Source organism: Macrotis lagotis, chromosome 4 (genome assembly GCF_037893015.1).
Source record: "Macrotis lagotis isolate mMagLag1 chromosome 4, bilby.v1.9.chrom.fasta, whole genome shotgun sequence".
NCBI lineage: Eukaryota > Metazoa > Chordata > Mammalia > Peramelemorphia > Peramelidae > Macrotis > Macrotis lagotis.
Window position 1 is genome coordinate 192,582,778 of NC_133661.1, and position 20,856 is coordinate 192,603,633.

Genomic DNA, 20,856 nt, shown 5'->3' on the forward strand with positions numbered 1-20,856 from the left:
CATCAGGAAGGATTCTAGGGAAACAGAACTGAGTATCCATAGAATTCTTTAATATGATTGGAGTCCTTGAATATTTACTACTGAACTTTGAGATATTTCACTCCAACCTCCCTGACATACTCTGCTCAAGATCTCTAGGGTGGCTGGATCTAGCCCAGATACCTGTGAGTGATGGTGGGATTTCTAGGCTTGAATTATGTCCCTGAGATGCCTTTGGATCCCTTGTATGTGCTCTGGAGGCTTTGTGCCATGATCCCAGGAATTTAGATAGAAGAGTGCTCAGAAAACTGAGATGCAGATGAAGACCATGTCCAGCTCTTTCCCTTGTCTTTTTGCTATCTCCTTCCTTTTCCTTTGCTAAGGTTCTCAGTATAGGGTCTTTTACTGTAGTATTGTATCCTCATTCACAGTGTCCTATAGTCTAGACATGCCTTCCTCATTGTCTTCCCTGGCTTCCAATACTCAGTCCACCTACTCTTTCCTGTTATGTGTCTAATTTCTTCTCACACCATGCTCTCTTTTTAGCTAAGTCTCACAAAAGTGTTAATGGTTGACTATGAAATAGCTAATGGTGGGAATTTCAGATCATGGAAAATTTGAGATATCTGGGGAGAGATGTTTAGGGAAGGCAATCTCCTCAAATCACACCATGTAGGCAATTGCCTACTGAGACACTTGGAAAGAAACTTGCTGCCCATAATCAGCAGGGCCATTTTTATTTTATACTCAGTGGATAGAATGTTGGGGAATCAAGATCTGAATTCAAATGTGACCTTAGAGAAATATGAGTTTTGTAATCCTAGGCAATAAACTTAATCTTTGCCTATCTCTGTTTCTTCATTTGTAAAGTAAGGATAATAATAGCATCTAATTCATAGGACTATTGTAAAACTCAAGTAAGATAATTATAAAATACTTTGCAAACTTCACAGTTTCTTATAAATGCTAAGTTGTGAAGAAGCATATTTCCCTGGAGTTATAGTTATGATTTATATTGTAAACAATGAGCAAATAGTTATTAGGTAACTGGGGGAGGGGTACTTTCACTTATCTCTCCTTTGACTCTATACTACTGTTTCTGATATCTCTACTGCCAGAAGTCTTTCATTTTCATTTTCAATCTGGTCCTCTTTCCAAAATTATTCCATATGCCAAGATGTGGGATTATGGAATTTAGGTATAATGATAACTCCTAGCCTAATAATGATTGCCCCTACAACTGTCATGTTGAGGTATTGGGAGAGGAGATTTCTAATCTAATGGGTTTTGAACATAATGGTTACTCAGAACATCTATGACCATCATTGACAGCAAACCAGACACTTTTGTTGTTTCTGGCAGGATGGGTGTACATAAGTTGAGTTGCTGGAAGGAGAGAAGAAGGAGAGACATCAGACTTGAAAAAATTTTACCTTTCCTTTCGACCTCCTGCACAGTGTTGTGTGTGTTTGAGGTTTGCCAGAGTTTGGCTTTCTGGCAAACTATTTGCTCTTCAACTCTTACTGAGTTGACTATAAGTATGTTTTACATACTGGAAAATATGAATCATTTACTGAGTTCCAACATTGCAATTTCCTTCAAGTATTGTGGTGCCAGTCCTGTAAATCATAGCAAGGGGAGATTGGCCTCATCACTCACCTCATCAGCTTTATTCCATCCCAGTCCCAGAATTGGAAAAACATTTGTAGAATAGCAGTTGTCTACTTGGGGCAAGACTGAAAGCCACTTGTGTGATAAAATTAAACAGATGAGGGATTTGGGGTGTCTTTGCTCCATACTGATTAAAAGGAGCCCTTAGATATACAACCATAAACTGATGACTAGCCCTTTAAAAACAAGTTGACAGTTACCCATTATTCTTATCATTCTGGTAACTGCTGCCATATTGTTTCATATAAGTCAGGTAACTTTTAGAACACCTTTTGGATTTTCAGAGTGAAGCAAAATCTTTTTCAAAAATAGGGGGAAATGAGAGAAAAAATAATTTCTCACATTTATATAGCACTTTGTAAATTATAAAATACATATACCATTTTTCCCTTTACATGTGACTTATTAGGGTGGGGGAAAATCTAGATTTCTAGTCAGAGGATGTCTATTTGAATCTAAGAGCAGGACTGAGAATGTTAGGAACTTAAATGTACTTGTTCTAAGCTAATATACTTTCTAGTAAACTCAAGCTAGAAAAGCCCCAGTGTTCAGAGTGTAAATGTGTTCATTATTTAAAAAGAGAAACACTGTATTTGTATCATCTGTGAAATGAAAAGTGAAATAATTGACCCAGAGATGCAAGGGTAGACTACACAAAGTTCAATTTATCAAAAAGCATTTACCGATTGCCTACATTGTGAAAGTCAGTTTGGATTGTCCATATACAGAATAATAAATAGTAGCCTCAAGGAGTTTATAACCTAGTTGAAAAACCAACACTTTAGCACATTTTGCCCCTTTTCCACTCAAAGGGAAGGGAGCTACAGCCCTAGGACTTTACTCACTTTAATCTGGTTTAGTATCATAGAAACTTGTCCAGATTGCTTTGAAATACTATTCAGAGATATAGCCTTAGTTCTTGTCTGGTTCTACCACTTAGATTGTAAACAGCAAAGCTCCATTCAAATGTTAGATTGGCATTCCTTGTTATGATTTCAGAAACAAGATACTGAATGATACAGTTTACATGACAAGATAAATGCAGTGAAACCTCCATCTTTTAATATAACATAGCTTTATATTGTCAAACTTGTGAAGTTTCAATGGGCGTGAAGAGCTAGAAAACTACCCTAGTATCACTAACTATAAGAATGTAGCTACGGATAGAGAGAAAACAGCTGGAGATAGGAGGGGATGTCTTAAGAAGATAGTGTTTAGTTATTTCATGCTAACCTATTTCTCATAGTGCTAATCAAAGTTAATTTGAATGTGCCTAAATCTCTCCTTTATACATGTGGTCAGTTCAGATAGCAAGTATTAGTCCATTCTATGTATACAGACCCAGTAGAAAATTCCCAGAAAAATTTAGAAATTTTCCTTTATACACATTGCACTGTGGTTATGTTGAAAAGTCTCTTTCTTTGTAATTATTTTGATGAAATCAAAGGCATCTTTCAGTTGTTACAAATTCCCTGATAGGGTAAAAATCCTGATGACAGAGAATACAATCTTATGTCATTGAGTTAGTTGATAGTCTAATGAATCCTATGGAATCCTTCTCAGAATACTATTTTTTAAAATATAAAAGGATTGCTATTAAAAAAAGTTATTCAAGTTAATATCAAAATGATGATAAATAATAATAGCCAGCATTTATATAGTGTTTTAAGGTTTTTCAAAGCTCCTTATATACATTAGCTTAAAAGAACCTTATGAAGTAGGTACTATTATTATCCTCATTTTATAGATGAGGAAATTGAGGTACAAAGAGATTAAGGAACTTGCTCATGGTCACAAAGTTAGTATATGTCTATGACAGTATTTAACTTTTTTTTTACTTTAAGCCCTTATGGTCTGTATACTGCAACACTTACCTGCCCAAAATAGCTCATACACCCCAATTTAAGAACCCTGCTATGAAGAAAGGACTTGGAACTACTTTTGAGAAAGAGTAGAAAATGATTCAGGTGATGAAGAACAAGGTAACTTCACTGTGGGTTTTTTTCCCCTGTATGCAGATTTGCATCCAGAGGGATAAATTTCCATATAATCCCTGAATCATAGTGGCAGACATTAACATAGATACTGCCCTGTGTAGCAATAGGGTAAATAAATGTTCTCACCGCCTCCAATGATCTCATCTGAAAAGAGATAAAATGGGGGTATGGAATAGTTGGATTGGTAGAGTAAGTATTGATAATTAGTCAGCGTAAGGTTCAATTAATATTTGTGAGAGGAAACACCACAGAATCACCATATTTATCTGAAGATATATGGTATGGGCCTCATAAAAAGTCATTTGCTTTGTAGTAGTTAAGTTTTAGTTAAGCAAGTTAAGGTTTTAGATGAGATCCATTTGTGTAATCAGAGACTCAGTTTTCAGGAAGGAATTGGATCCTTGAAGATAAGGGAAGAGGACAAGATTTGATCACTTTTGGGGTCTCAACTTGTCAACTATAAAAGAATGGGTTATCATAAAAGATTTTTAAGCTCCTTTCCAGCTTTAAATCCAGTAATCTTAAGAAGCCCTATTATTGATTATTTTCCTTTCCCACCACATTTTCCTTCCCAGTCAATCTAATGGCCAGAGGTTATTAGAATTTTGAAGGACTCCTTTCCTCTTATAGACTCCCTTTGTTGAAGCAATTAATGTCTCAAAGGAAAAATTTCTACATGAATGGAGGGCTAAGTATGGAAAAGCAGTTGATTATTAGAAGTTTATTAAAGTGCAAATATCTGCAGAAATAGAGGAATCTTAAAGGGTGAGCCAAATAAACTTCTTTGGATACAGAAATAAAAAGCTTTCCAATTTTGCTCCTGTGTAAAAGTGTTCTTTATGTCAGACTGCAGAAATCTCAAGGAAATGGGCGCTATGGATCCATTAAGACCTACCAAATACCAGTTAGTCATCATCTCAAATCCAAAATCAAATTAATAGCTGAGTGCATGAATTCCCTCCTTTGCTGAGGTCATGGACAGCTGTTTCCATTCATATTAATTTATGCACCTTTCTCTGATTGTTGACCTAAAGAACTTGTCAAGTTATTCCAGTCAAAGTCTGCAAAAAACCATAATGCCTGAACTCAAACAGTGAATTACTGTGTAGATTAGTCACTATATTTAACTGTTGTTGGGATTTGTTATTTGTACTTTTTTACACTTTGACAACATATATAGCGTGAAGTGAAGGACTGAGCAATTATCAAATAATTTAATCAACATAGACCACTACTCTAAATCATAGAAGATTATATATTGTTAAAAGGGACCTTCATACTAATGAATAATTAATACAATAATATAATAATTAGGACTACAATTTTAGAGTACTTTATATATGTTATCTCATTTGATTCTGACAGCAAAGTGACTTGCCCAAGGTTACAAAGTTAGTAACATCAAAGACAACATTTGAACTCAGATCTTCCCAACTCCAAGTCCAAATTCTTTCCTCCCTGCCACCCAATATCTGCTTTGTTATAGATTTAAGTCTGGAAGTAACATTAGAGAACAAATAGTCCAACCTCCTCATTTCACAGATGGGCAAACTTAGACCAAGAGAGGTTAAGTGACTCAAGATCATATAAGTAGCAGAATCAGATTTTGAATCCAATCTTCTGGCTCCAAATCTAACTGTATTAATCCAATCTGCATCCTAACTTTAAAGATGGGGAGACAAGGTCTAGAGAAGTGACATTCATTTAATATCACATGGTAACAGAGTTAGGTCAAGAATCCAGTTCTTTCAAATCACTGCTCTATAAAGTCTACTTGCTTTTTCCTGGTCCTGATCTCTGTATGTCACTTAACTTTAGAAATGCAACTAGAATGGATATTTTGAAGAAGGGATTACCATGCATAATTTCAGATACTTAAAAAAAATAAGCACCTTGTACTGATGTTTACTCTTTTGGAACAAGCCAAATATGATAAAACCTGTGATCATGGCTTTAGGTAATGACTTTTCTGGTCCTAAAATGTTTAAGATCAATTCAGTTTATTATGTGCCTACTCAGAATACTATTCTGGGCATTGGAGAAAATACATTAGACATGATTACTATTCTCTCTTGAATATATATATATATATATATATATATATATTATATATATTTATATATATTATGTATATATGTGTGTGTGTATTCTTGAATATATATATATATATATATATATATGTATATACATACATATATATGGAGAGAGAGATGTAAGAAAAGTTGAAAAGGTAAATAAGACATGGTCACTACCATCACAGATTTTGCTTGCTACCTAATAATAAAGACATATATATGTATGTGTGTATATATATATATATATATATATGTAAAATACATACATATACACATCTTCAGAGAAACGCCATTAAGTAAGCTAACTTTTTTTAAATAGAGGCTGGATCTAAAATGCAAAAAAAAGTTGTATTTGAAACATTTATAAATAACATTTCTATAATTAAGCTTTTCAAAGGATATTTACAAATATCTCATTTTGTCCTTACCATAATCTTGGGAAGTAGGTGCTCTCTTTATATCCATTTAACAGATGGAGAAACTGAAGCAGATGACTAAGTGACTTGTTCAGAGTCACACAGCTGATAACTAATTATCTGAAGTCAGATCTAAACTCAAATCTTCTTATTTCATTGTTGACTACTATGTCACTTATCAAGCAAGAAATTGGCTAGAAACCTTGTATGTCAATTTCTAGTTGCAAACTCATTTCTGCCATGTGGTAGGACTTTTGCCAGTCTTTAGGATTGTATAATCCAACATCTTTTGTTTGTGTTGGATTCAATATACTTAAATTCATATGAAATAGCTCTTCCTCAAATAAAGAAAACTAAGAGATTAGCGCCTTTCCATTTTATTTCTGTCATTTAATTTTTCTGAATAATCTTTGTGTATATAATTCATTCTCATTTCCACAGATTCTTATATGAGTTAGCCCAGATTCCAAATTTTGCTGAACGTACCCAGTGCATAATCTTCAGATCTGTTTTTTCTGAAGGCATTACTTCTGTTCATCGAAAGGTAGAGATCATTACACGAGCTTCAAAGGTGAGTTCATTACCTAACTTAATGTGATACTCAAAGACTGAGGGGATAGATAAAAATGCCCTCCAAAGAGGGCATTTTTCAGTCATAGGATTCTGCTTTTTCAAAGGCCAGGAAAGAAGGGATTTCATTATTTTTTTACCTTTGTTTTGAGGTGGGAGTGACGTGGGGAGAAGAGAACATCTATGCGCTCCATATGCCTCTGGATGTACAAATTGGCTCTTCAGAGTCAATCATATTAAAATTTTATCACAATTCTAGCAAGTCATTTGACTTCAATGATAACAGTAATGGTAATAATAATAATAATAATAATAATAATAACGATAGTAATAATTGGCATATAGCTTTTATTTGTGTTTTATACATAATGAAAACCATTTTGTACACATTCTCTTCTGATCCTCTTTTATATTCTGAGGTAGAATATCTCCTGAGTAGTTTGAATGAAGAAATATCTTGGCATTGGATCTAAAAAACTGGTCACCTGGGGTTAATCTGGTTTGGAAAATAAAATGGATCCTAAAGAATTAAAAGGCAAATAAATTAATGAGTAAATGGGTATATAATTAAATGAGTAAATGAGTCTAGTAGAAACACTAAGACTTTGCTCTTTTCTCAATAAGTATAAAATTAAGAGGACAGACACTCTGAAAGCAATCTAAGGCTATACACTGGGATTCTGAAGAGCATATCAATAATTTTTCTTGACTATTTCTTGACTACAAAGATATCTTTGAACCTGTTGTAGGCATTTTATATGATCAAGGCTCTTGATATAGGCATTCAATAAGCTAACTTGGGTGGCAATAGAGGTAAGGAGAGACTCCAGATGAATGTTACCAATTGGGGCAATACTCTTTCTATTACAAGAGGCCCAATATAGTCATAGGCGTAGCATATCACACATGTTAAAACACTTTGGGGATTCAGTACAAGGCTTAAATGGTTTCATTTCCCCATTTTCTTTCAAAGATCCATTTTCATAAGAACAATATTTTCCATGAATGATTTGATACTTAATCAACCCTCAAGTAGTCATAGATTTGGGATTTTTTAATCCCAATATTAGATGTTTTCAATAAAGAAACAATAAATATTATACTATAATGAACTCCCTTCATACCACCTTAACAAGAGGAAAAAATGAAGGTAATTTAAAGAAAAAATTTCATCTTTGCACTGAAATGGATTTTTATCCATCTAAGACCATACGGAAGAAATAAGTTCTCTTGAATTTTTTTCATTTGAGTAACAAGAATAAGAAGAAAACCAAAATGAGATGGGGATCTGAAGGAAAGCTTGAACAGTTTAAATTGTAAAAGTTTATGGACTCATCAGCAAGCACATAGTAAATCCCAGTGCATAGCCTTAGGTTGCTTTCAGAGTGGCTATCCTCTAAACTTTATTCTTATTGAGCAAGGAGAGGGAAAAAAAAGTCTTACTGTGTACTATACTGACTATACCTGAACTGTTACATGTATATAAATTGCCTGTCTTCTAAAAAGATTCTTAAGTGGCATTAAAGTTCCTTTCCAAACTTAAATCATTTAGGAATAAGTCTAAATATGTCAAACTTTAAAAAAATAGACTTTTAAAGGTTGTTTTGTTTTTAAGCCTCAGAAGGTTCAAAGAAACCATGGTTACTCCAATTATTCTTTAATAGTGTAAAATATGCAATGCTTATAATTAATTTGATGAATGGAAAGTAATTTTTATGAACATTTCTGGGGAAGATGATTAGGGAAAATGTGTTTTTAAACCACTGACAATCTTATTGCCTACTGTCACACATCTGCATTATCATTTGATATTTGCTTTCACAGGGCTTGCTAGACATGAAAAGCGTAAAGGATATTTTAGCCTTGATTCTGGCTTTTGGGAACTATATGAATGGAGGAAATAGAACTCGGGGTCAGGCAGATGGATATAGCTTGGAAATCCTGCCGAAACTCAAGGATGTCAAAAGTCGGGTTAAGTATCTCTTCATTCTGGACATAAGGCATTTTCTCTCTAACTATTTAATTAGGAACACTTGAGTAAGAAAACTCCCCATACTAATAAAAATTAGCATCCTCTCCACACACACACACAACATATATGTATATAACCTGAGTTACTTGCTCAGCATCACAAAGTCAATATGTGACAGAGACTTGAACCCCGGTCTTCTTGAGCCAAGTCTCACTCTCTAGTCAGTATGTCACATTGCTTCTTCTACTCCTTTAATTTAAATAATTTATTTTGAACTATTCATTATTCTTTTTGACTTATCTGTAAAGATTCATGTACTTCATAATTTTTTTCCCCTTACCTTTGCTTTCTTTTTTTTTTTCCTAAACAAGGTAGTTTTTCCTGTCAGACTCTCCATGGAGGAGTCTGGCACTACTTTAATTCTATATATCAGTTGCTTTAAATGAGAGCTGAGTTTCAGAAGCAATGAGAAGGATGTGAAACAAATAACCCATCCTCCCATCTATCATGTGAAGCACCAGCCAAGTGGAGCCTGGAGTTGGCTATGTGTAATCAATTCTTTCCTGAATGGCAGCAATGAGGAATCATCATTATGACTGTGCATTTGAATTGCCTTTTAGCTCCCTGCAACAATTGGGCTGGAGTCTACCTACTGTCAAAGACCCTGGGCCTGATTATCAGTTGGCTCCACACCCCTGCAGAGTTGGTTCTTTAGGAGTCACCATCCTATACCTTGGAGTCCCATAGGGTTTGGGGGGAGGTGAGGGAAGGCACACAGGCAAATTAGAATTAGACCCATGTGAACAGGACACAAAGGCTGCCTTGTGGGAGGGCCTGCTCTCCTCTGGCCTCCCAGGGTCGTAAAATGTCATGGTGTTCCTTTTAAGCCTTTTTTTCACGCCATTACGAGCACCCCTACGTTGTGCCTCTGCTCCTCTCTCCTCCTCTTTGTAGAAATGGAAAAGTTGAGAGTTTGGGGGTAGGATGGAATAGAAAATTTTTCTATTCTTCTTGGGTTTCCTTTTCTCTTTTCTATTCCCTCTCAATTCATGGCATAATAAATTCATCAATTAATTTAAAAAACATTTATATAATACTCGTTTGCCAGGTACTCTATTATTCCATTTAATCTTCACAAAAACTCTGGGAAGTAGGTACTATCATTATCCTCATTTTACAGATAAGGAAATCGAAGTAATCTTGCCCAGGGTCATACTTCTGGAGTCTGAAGCTGCCTTTGAATTTGGGTCTTCCTGACTCCAAAAACAGTATCTGTCTACTGCCACAATGGGAATACTTTGTGTCTATTTAATCATTGCCCCAGAGAACAGTATATATATAAAAATTTTAGAACCTGAAGACACCTTAGATAGCCCATAACTTCACTCCCCTCCAGTTATAGATAAGGAACCTGAGCCTCAGGGGGATCATGACTTTGCCAAGGGTCAAACAGTCAGGAGGATGGGAGTTTGAATCCAGCCTCAGACACTTGACTAGCTGTGTGACCTTGGGCAAGTTACTTAACCCTGAATCCAAGTTTTTCCTTTAAGTCCAATTTCTCTTATATCATTGTATTCAGTAATGATATATTTATTCATAATGCGGAATTTTTTCTTTCTCTCATCATCTTCTTTCCTCTCTAGACTTCATTTTTCCTCATCTATAAAATGGGAAGCTTGAACAAGATGGTCTCTGATCCCTTCAGTCTCTAAATCCTATAATTAAAATAGTATTTGTGATCATGGTTAAGGGACAGATAGATGGTGCAGTGGATAAAGCACTGGCCTTGGAGTCAGGAGGATGGGAGTTTGAATCCAGCCTCAGACACTTGACTAGCTGTGTGACCTTGGGCAAGTTACTTAACCCTGATTACCTCACATCCAGGCCCATCTCCAGTCGTCCTGATCCACATTTGGCCACGGGACTCAAATGGTTCTAGAGGAGAAAGTGAGGCGGGGCCTTAGCACAGCCCCCCCCCTCAAATCTGATTCATTGTTTGTCAAGGCATCATCTCCCTGATGTCATGGTCTTCTTTGAGAAAGAAGGAGAAACATCATTATCTTCATTTCTACAATACCTCCTATCAGGGATAAGGTTAATTCAATAGTACAGATGGAAAGGCTTGAGGGAAAAAAGAGAATATGGTATGTCAATTTGTGAGTTAGTTCTCATTCTTCTTAATATATGGAAACATATAAATCAAATGATTTTAAATGAATTTGAAAGTGAGAATAACTATTTTTCTTTTGTTTTTTTAGGATAATGGGATTAATCTAGTAGACTATGTTGTGAAATATTATCTGCGCCATTATGACTCGGTAAGCACAACAAATTGCAAAAGAATATGATGTTTTCAGTGATGCTTTTCCAGAAAAACAGATGTGACCAAATATCCTCATACCTCTCTCTACTCTATTCAGGATTATTCTCTAGAAAAATATAGATGGAGTTAGAAAAAGTCATACTTCTAAAACAGATTGTTGTAGCATCTACCCAAATGTTAAAAAACTAAGCTATTTTTAATGCCAGACCTTTTATCCTTGCTACTTGTATGTGACTGGTTTGAGGGTCAAACATTTTAATACTTTCTTGTTGTTCATTTGCTCATTTATATCCAATTGTTTTGTCACCCCAAGGACTATAACATGCCAAGTCTAGCTGCCTTATTCAGTTTGGTTTCCCAATTAAAAAGAAAAGTTGTCTGAAAATGATCACCTAATTTCAGTTTTACATGTTCAGCTCTTCTTTGCAAAAAGGAACAAATGGTGATGGAGGTTTTCAAGAAATGTAGTAGCTTAAGTGGAAAAATACTCCAGGAAAATATTGATAACCATACTATTTCATTATCCATTTATAATCATAATCAAAGCAAATACTTATAAGGAGCAGCTAGATGGCTCAGTGGGTAGAGTGCCTGGAAACAGAAAGACCCGAGTTCACATGTGATCATACTTACTAATTGTGTGATCCTGGTACTTAACTTTTCTATTTGCCTAAATTTGCTGGATAGGGAAATGGAAATCCACTCCAGAATCTTTGCCAAGAAAATCTCATAGGCAGTTTGGTCCACAGTGACATAAAGAGTTGGACATAATTGAACAATAACACTTACAAAGAATTTATTATATATATATATATATATATATATATATATATATATATATATAAAATTTCATTTGATCCCCACAACAACCCTGTGAATTATGTGTTATTATCCCCATTTTACAGATAAGAAAAATAAGGCTGAACAAAGTTAAGGACCACATACTTAGCAAGTTCCAGAAGCATTGAACTCAATTCTTTTAGACTTCCAAAACAATTCTCTCTATCGTTCCACCTGACTGCCTACCCAATCACTGTTCTATTCTAAAGGATCTTAAACTTTTTAGTTCCAAGACCCCCTTACACTCTTAAAAATTATTTGAAGGAGCTTAAAGAGTTTTTTTAATTGTAGGTTTTATTTATCAATTTTTATTTATTAGAAATTAAAGTGTCTTTGTATTTTTGTGAAAATGGTTTTGGAAAGAAAAAAAAGAAAATGGTTTTGACATCAAGGAGCACCTAAAAGTGTCTTGACGACACCCTGGGGTTCCTGGATCACCTTGTTGTTCTAGATCTGGTGAAATTGGGAAACACAGCATAGTTTCTGCCCTCAGGAGACCTTCAGTCTATCTAACAGGAGATAGGGTTCAAATACCCAGAGAGGGAAAAAGAACAAAATTAGACATTTGAATTTATCTTTTAAAGTGATTACATAATTTGTAATAAGCCAGTAAAAACTATAGGAATTGGGCAGCTAGGTGGCACAGTGCATAGAGCACTGGCCCTGTAGTCAAGAGGATCTGAATTCAAATTTGGCCTCAGACACTTAATAATTACCTAGCTGTGTGGCCTTGGGCAAGCCACTTAACCCCATTGCTTTGCAAAAAAATAAAACAAACCTAAAAAAATATATAGGCTTGAGATTTGCTGGAGGACAAAAGGTAAACAGAAGAACTTGAGACTAGTCAAGGGCAATTTAGAAGTGGTTCATAGATCTTTTCATATTTCAAGCTTGAATGTGAAGTCTCTCTGTAACTAAGAGTTATCCTGAAAGTTGTTAGGAGAGACAGGGTCTAATGTCAGGTTTGTCTGGTTTGGAGAGCAAATTGATTGATATATTTGTGACTCTATTAACTGAGACAAATAATTTGGGAATAAAAGTTTTTACAAAGCAAACTAAGCTATTGGTGAGTGGAACTGAATTCAAGGAAGCACATTCCTTAGAAAAAAATTTAAGATCATATTCAAATAAGGAAAAGTCCAATCCAAAGTGTGAAAGAATCCATTTTTCTGTGGTGATTTATTGATCTTTATTGTGCAGATATTTTTTCTTTTTCTTTTTGGTTTGTACAAGACAGTGGGGTTAAGTGACTTGCCCAAGGTTTTGTGGTCACATTTGAACTCAAATCCTCCTGGTTCCAGGGCTGGTGTTCTATCTACTGCATCACCTAACTACCCCAAATTGTGCAGATATTTCAAATTTGAGTATATGTATTATTAAGTGCATTGGATATTTGTGTCTCACTTGTAAGCATAGGTAATTATTTCTATGATTGGCAAAAAAATTATTTATGAGCTCTGCCCTGTTTCCCCTCCTCAAAAGCTCAAATAATTTGGGCACATTGGGCTTTAGTTAGAAGCTAACTGGTTCCATGTCTTTTTAATTCTAGTTGAAGGTGATCTCACTAGCACATGAGCATTCTCTCTCTTGATAGAAACACTCTTTATGGATGCTCTCAGGTGGAAGTATTTTCATAAGAACTGCTAATAAATTGATTTACTTAGTGCTGTTTTATCTTGTTAAATGTTGCTTGAGTTGAAAAATGTGTAGGAAGTCTCAGAGTATAGAGAATTATGGAGCTGTTTGATGAGCATTTCAGTTAGAGCTATATACTTCATGTTATTCCACATTTCCTCTTCTTTCAGGAAAATTGAAGCAACTAGGTGGTTCAGTGAACTGAACACTGACCCTAGAATCAGGAAGATCTGAAATCAATCCAGTCTCAGATACTTACCAGTTCTATGACACAGATCCAGTTACTTAACCTCTGTTTGCTCATCTGTAATATGTGTTTCATAATACCATTTATTTCCCAAAGTAGTTGTGAGGATCAAATAAGTTAATACTTATAAAACATATTGAAAACCTTAAAGAGTTATATAAATGATAGATATTAATCTTTCTTCCAGCTATTCCTAAAATAAATAAATCATAAAATCAAATATTTAGAGCCTGAAGGAATATGGGAGACCATCAAGTCCAGTTCCCTCATTTTACAAATGAGGAAAATGAGTTTAAGAGAGATTAAATAACTTGGCCAAATCAGATAGATTTCCTCAATTCCAAGTTAAGTGGCTTATTCAATATTATCCTAACATTAATTCTCCAAAATAAATAAATGGTTTGTGATTTCATCACTATGGATATGCTATTTCATCATTGTTGATACCTTCTATCCTCAACCTTAGTGAAAAAAATTGCTACAGCAAAAAAAAAAAAATTTTAGGAATCTGATTCCTGATGATGAAATGTTTCTTTGTACTTATCTATTCAACCTTAAGTGACAAATATCCAAACCATTACTAGACCTTCTATGTCTTAACAGAGTCTCTCAGAGCTCACTCATATTTAGTTGGTTTAGGATTTGAGAAGTGAGAACCACCTCTTTACCATGATAAGACATAAAAGGTCCTATGAGAGGAAATTACTATTATTAACAGTAATAATAATAATAATAATAAATGTAGGGGTGGCTAGGTGGCACAGTGCATAGAGCACCAGCCCTGGAGTCAGGAGTACCTGAATTCAAATCCAGCCTCAGACACTTAATAATTACCTAGCTTAATCCCATTGCTTTGCAAAAACTTAAAAAAAAAAATAAATGTTTAGTCGTTTTCAGTCATATCCAATTATTCATGACCCCATTTTAGAGTTTTCTTGGCAAAGATACTTTTTCAACTGATCAGGAAACTGAGAGGCAAAGCAGGGTTAAGTGACTTGCCCAGGTCAAACAGCGAAAGCATCTTAGACCAGATCTGAACTCAGGAATGTGAATCTTTCTGACTTTAGGGCCTGCACCCTATCTATCATGGCAGCTAGCTACAATAATAATTGTAGGGCTGCCACAAAAAAAAACCCCAAAATCATGAAAAAAATTGAGACTTAAAACAGATAAGTAATTGAATTGAAGAACAATATAAAACTTTCCTCCTCTATTACTTGATAGTTACAAGATAGTGTGGTTCTTGAATGATAATTTCAAGGTAAATGATTTGTTGGTTAAGAACCAATTCTACCAGTGCAGAGTATCTTGTGTGACTAAGTCTTTTCATAAAGTTTCAAGTAACTGAAAATGGAGAATAAAATGAAATGGGGTTCCTAAATGGGTATTCTTTTAGAAAGCAGAGCCTTTCTTGGATTGAATTGTGAAATGTCAACACCCTATTTGAACAATGAAGACATAAGTTTTTGGTCAATTTGATCAGAAGAGGAAAAGACAGGGTTTGTCATAAGGAAAGGACAGATGAGAATCACCTTTTTTTTGTAATACAGAAGATCGCTTTCACAAAATACCTGAGATAGTAGCCTCTCAAAATGTTTCTCACCTTTGTTCCTCTGTTCAGAGTCATCTTTGAATATAAAGAATTTTATAAAGTTAGTGAAAAATCTATCTACATTTGACTTCAGTCAGCTTTTCTTTGGATGAGTCCAATAACATTTGAAAAAGCTTTTCATTTATTTTGATACAAACATACAAATTACCTAATTAGAATTTTATATCATAATGGAACATCCAACATGTGAGGAAGTTATTGGTAGACCTGTAGAAGAAAGACTACTGAATATTTCAGAATTCACTGTAACCAGACAACTAACTTCATGACTTTAATCTATCTGTGATTTTCTATACAACCTATTTAAGATTCTACTATAGTTTGTTTAATTATCAGCATGAAGAACTCAAATTTTAAATCTGAGCTGCGATCAGATACCTGATTCACTATCCCTAAGCCTAATATTTTCTTTTTTTGATTCACCAGGCATAAAAAGATCCAATCCATGTCTGTAGGTTTGCAAAACCAAGATCAAAATCATATTCTGGAAGAAAGTAAAGTAGACAGAGAAAGAACATAGTGATAGTGATATCTAGAAAGGGTAAAGCATTATGGTGATTATTCTATCACTAAACAAGACATCTTTTTTTAAATAAGTATCATCACTTAGAAATTATACATACAAGTAATGCTAGAGGATTATGCTTTATTTATTGTCTCCCTGTGTATGCAATTTTGTTTTTAGGAGGCAGGAACAGAGAAAAGTATTTTTCCTCTCCCTGAACCACAGGATTTCTTTCTGGCTGCCCAAGTCAAATTTGAAGACCTCATTAAAGACTTGAGAAAACTGAAGAGGCAACTGGAAGGTAATGGACACTTTTCCATTTTTATGATAATAACTGAGAGCATGTTTTTAGACACAGAAGTTTACTGATTGGGATACATTGATGTATGGTTATCACAGCATTCCACAATCCTTATAAAAATTTCCATTCATCTTTTTTTAATGTAATAGGTTTGAAAGATTTTTAGCTTGTTCTTTAACTGTACACCTTTTCTAAATTCAAACATATGTAAATGTTCAAACTTGATATATGTGTGTGAGGTAGAATATTATGAAAAAACACAGGTAGCCAAACATATTTTTTACACACTCTATTTATGATTATTTCAGATTTTGAAATAATTCAGCATAAAATGTAGGACCCCCTCCCCAATTTTCTTTTTTTTAAGGTGAAAATATGCTTTCTTTAGGCAGAAATTTTCCTATGGTATTTCCAGAGACTTGTGTTTTAATTGTGGAGACATCCTTTTGCCTAAGAATATAAACATGTCTTAGTGCTGGTATAAGTACAACGGAGATGCTGTAAGGAGTACTTGGGAATAGTGTTAATGTGGAAATGGAGCTCCATATGCCAAAGGAGGAGTTTGAGGAAATGAAAAACTTCGGTTAGGAATATTTTTACGCTAAGATATAAAATAAACATTTCAAAAAATGTTTATTGTAAGAAGAAACTCAGAAATTTAACTCTTTGACTACTCACAGCTTGAAACTTTAAATAAATTAGGGATTAATCATATACAAGATGCAGAAATAGCCATTTATTTTTACTTTAGGCATAAAACTTGTTTAAATAAGTGAGGTGGTGACAAGCAAATACTTATATCTTGTAAATTTTATTAAAGAAACATGTGGGTTCCTTCCTCTTTTGATATAGTTGGAGGAGAGAATTTGACTAAATGGGCAATTCATTTAGAAATGTAATACAGGAACTTGTGGTCATTTTGCACTTCCCTTCCCAATTCCTTAAGACTTGATGGCATGTGTTGTCTTCTTCCAAGCTGACCTTACAGCTCAATTTCTTATTGTAGTAAAACAGAGAAAGCCATCATATAGCAATTTATCCTTCCCCTTTGCAATGGTTGAATCTACCTTCAAGACAGTGCAAAGGTCAGCAATGGTAGGGCAAGATCAGTGCTTGTTTATTCAATAGAGCCATCCAAGAGTGCTCTATCTCTTCTCATCTCTTGGCCCCTGTAAAACCCTTGGCCTGCCCTCTCATGTAGTCCTTTGTGTGGAAACCTGATCTCCGTTTGATCTTTCCTCTTCTCTAACTTGCCATCCGGGGCTGCCTAGTTCAGTCTTCCTGACTCTGCTGCCTCACTTTGACATCCCTATGATTCTGATGATAAATTACAAAGTCAGAAGCAGGAGGGTGCCAGGGAAGAAAGTAGGAAGGTGGTAGTTTCCACTCGAACTCCCTACTTTGATTTATTTTGTTTCCTCCAGGGAAACACAGAGGTCTAGTTAAGACTCACTTATTGACTGGCTGACACTTTTCTTAGTTTGATTGTAAGGAAATGATGGGGGCCCTCCAGCTCCAGTTTAGTGATCTCACCGAAAAAGTTAGAGAAGTTGCTTACATTGTTTTTCTTTTTTGTATAGGGATATACCAAAGGATTTTAAACATTAAAAAAGACTTGTTAAAACCAGTGTATACCTCTGTACTACATACATTGAGATCTTAAACAAAATTTCCCTGTGAATCTTTAGAGATGCCATTGTTTTCTTTTTATAAGTAAAAAGATACCCAGTAAATATTTAAAGAAAATATGAATCATCAATTCTCTAATGAATTTTTTCCCCCAACATCTGGGTAGACTGGTCAAAGTCATGGTAGGTTTGTTTAATCTAACTTTCCCTCTCAGGTTTAAGCTCCCCATCAATAAGACCTCGACTTGAGCTCAGATTAAATGTATAATTGAAGAGGACATAATTTTCACACATACAGCAAAGATTTGATGAGGTTCTGAGGTTTATTGTAGCCATTAAAGTGTCGTGGCTGCTGGCAAAACCCCAGAAAATATCTAAAGCTAAACCAGATGTGATTAGAAAATCCCAAGAAGTACCAGGCCTAATTCTCTAGGCAGGCACAGTCCTTTAGAAGTAAATAATTCGAGCAGCATTAACTGGAGTAAATATTGCACTTTAGCAATAGGATTTAATCTGAACTTCACTGGTATTCAGACATAAGTCAAAGATAGATTTTGTCAATGTTCATTTCTATGTCAAAGTGTCAATAATACAGATAATAAGCATTTATATAGTGCTTTAAGGTTTATAAAATGTTTTACAAAATTATCTAAACCTAGTGGGTAGGTACAAGTTTTATACTTATGTTTAGAGTTGAGAAAAATGAGGTAGACAGTGGGAAAAGTCTTAAATTTGGAGTCAGATAACTTGGGTTGAAATCACAAGCTTTCTATTTACTGTTTATATGACCTTGAACAAGTCACTTTACTTTGTCAGTATTCAATTTCCTCCTTTCTAAAAGAAGGTCATTGAACTAAATGATTTCTTGGGCTTTGCACACTAAAACGTATTAAACAGATTTGACTAACTCCAAATCCTGGGATCCTCTGCACATTTGCTGAGTTCTCATTATATGCAGTCTTGAGTAGTTTTTGTGAGAAGATGAAAAAGAAATCAAAGGAAATCACTGCATCCTTAGATTAAAATCTAATATCTAATTTGGGAAATGAAGGGAGGGAGAGAAGATTATCTAAAAATAAAACATATATATATAACATAAAACAATGAAGATAAATATGACATGTATTAATGTAAAACTTTTTTCAAAAGTAGACAAATATACAATGAAGTACTAAATGACAAGGAAGCACTAAGAGGAATTTATAGCTACTACCACAGTTGCCATATGTTAAAAAAATAAACCCAGGTAAGATTAGGTATAAACTTTGTCTATGAAGGTCCCTATCATGCCTGAAGTTATTTCCTTATGCCACTTTACTCCCATCCAATATGGGACAGCTGCCTAAACATGCATTTCCCCCTCCCCAATGTCTTTGGAGTTTTATATTGTAAGAATTTAGAAATTCGTCCTTTGGCCATTATTTTGAAATCCCTTTAGAAGGGAGTTTGAAAACATAGACTAAAAGAGCTGAGACTAAAATCCAGTTTTCTGTTACATAAACTCTCTCTCTCTCTCTCTCTCTCTCTCTCTCTCTCTCTCTCTCTCTCTCTCTCTCTCTCTCTCTCTCTCTCTCTCTCATGTTTCCTATACAGGATTTGTTATAATTATAAAAGAATTGGGTCAGTACAGTTATTCTATGGATTTTAGTACCTTTATACATTAAAAAAATAACATCAATGTGACTGTGGGCAACTTGGAAGCCAGTCAACACCCCCCCCAAAAAAAAAAAACTTCACATTTGTTTAGCAGAGTTTTACAGTGGTATTTTATTCTGGCTGATGAGAAATTCATTTTGGCTGTGTAAATGACAGATTTAATAAATGACTTCAGAGAAACAAGCATTGTTTATTGGCACACATAGAGCAAACTACCCAGAAGAGCCCAGAAAAGTCAGCATACTCAAAATAGTTATCTTAGAAAAAAATATTTCTAAATCAGACAACAATATATTGAGAGCCCTTTGTGTTTAAAGCATGAAACTAGGGGCAGACTAGGAAATTAGTCAGTTTCAGATCCTGCCTTGAGAAAGAATGAGTTAATAAATAAAGCCGAATAATTATTGCTTCAATAATCAATGAGCACATCATGGACTATCAGTCTTAAAAACCTTTCTGATTGAAAGTCTCATTCATGGCATAGGATTATACATTTTCTTATTCTAGGATGGGTTAGACTAAGTATGTTGACATGTTCTCTAGATACTTCTTCACACTGGTCTGAACCACTTCCTTTCTTATGTGCCAATTATAAATATTTGGGTCTGATTTCTCACATTTATGGGAAAGTCATGGAATCTTATTCACGTTATCCAGAATTTTATATATTTTTACCTCCTGCTTCCAACTTCATCTTTTCAGATTGGAGAATTCATATATATCTATCTATCTATCTCTCTCTCTATATATATATATATACATATATATATATGTATGTATATATACATATATATATATATATATATGATTGTATTTCTATGGAAATTTCAACTATCCCTTTCAATGACCTTTGAAGTCCCTCCTTGGACAACCTTAAAGTTGGATAACAAGATTCTGTATCTTTAAGATACTATATTTTTCTATATACAAGCTATAATTTTCCCCAAAATATGTCATTTATGCAATCCAAATGTAGTCTTATAGTAATAGAAAGAAAATAAAAGTGATAAAGCAAAATTGAGATGATGGTCAAAATGAATCACATCTTTGCTTCAACTGAAAAAAAACTCTCAAATGTATCACAGAACATTTCTTTGAAGCGCTGTTTATTTTTCAGTGTGCACCTAAAATTATTTACCTTTTCAGAAACCCCAGTATATCAATTAGTCTGACTATTTGAGCAAACAGTTCTAAACAAACTACTGAAGCAGTAGAAATGTACTGTGAATACATATCTCTACTAAGGTTCTTTGTTCTCGGGGATTGGCAATTTGTAAAAACCCCGCGTTAGAATCTTTCACTTAATTTCTACTGAAATACTTTGCTAGTGTCTGGAATAATTTATTAGTGTTGTTGAATCTTTTCAGTTATGTCCAACTCTTTGTGACCCCATTTAGAATTTTCTTGACAAAGATACTGGAGTGTTTTG

At 34.4% G+C, this 20,856-nt stretch overlaps 1 protein-coding gene across 2 annotated transcripts in view; it reads left to right on the forward strand.

The window, feature by feature from the left end:
- Nucleotides 1-20,856, forward strand: part of LOC141521988 (formin-1-like) — a 402,521-nt gene that overhangs the window by 264,702 nt on the left and 116,963 nt on the right. For both annotated transcript variants that reach the window (XM_074235036.1, XM_074235035.1), the window contains 4 exons: nt 6,580-6,709; nt 8,533-8,679; nt 10,939-10,998; nt 16,023-16,143. In XM_074235036.1, coding sequence (XP_074091137.1) covers nt 6,580-6,709; nt 8,533-8,679; nt 10,939-10,998; nt 16,023-16,143 — 458 coding nt within the window. The remainder of the gene's footprint in view (nt 1-6,579; nt 6,710-8,532; nt 8,680-10,938; nt 10,999-16,022; nt 16,144-20,856) is intronic.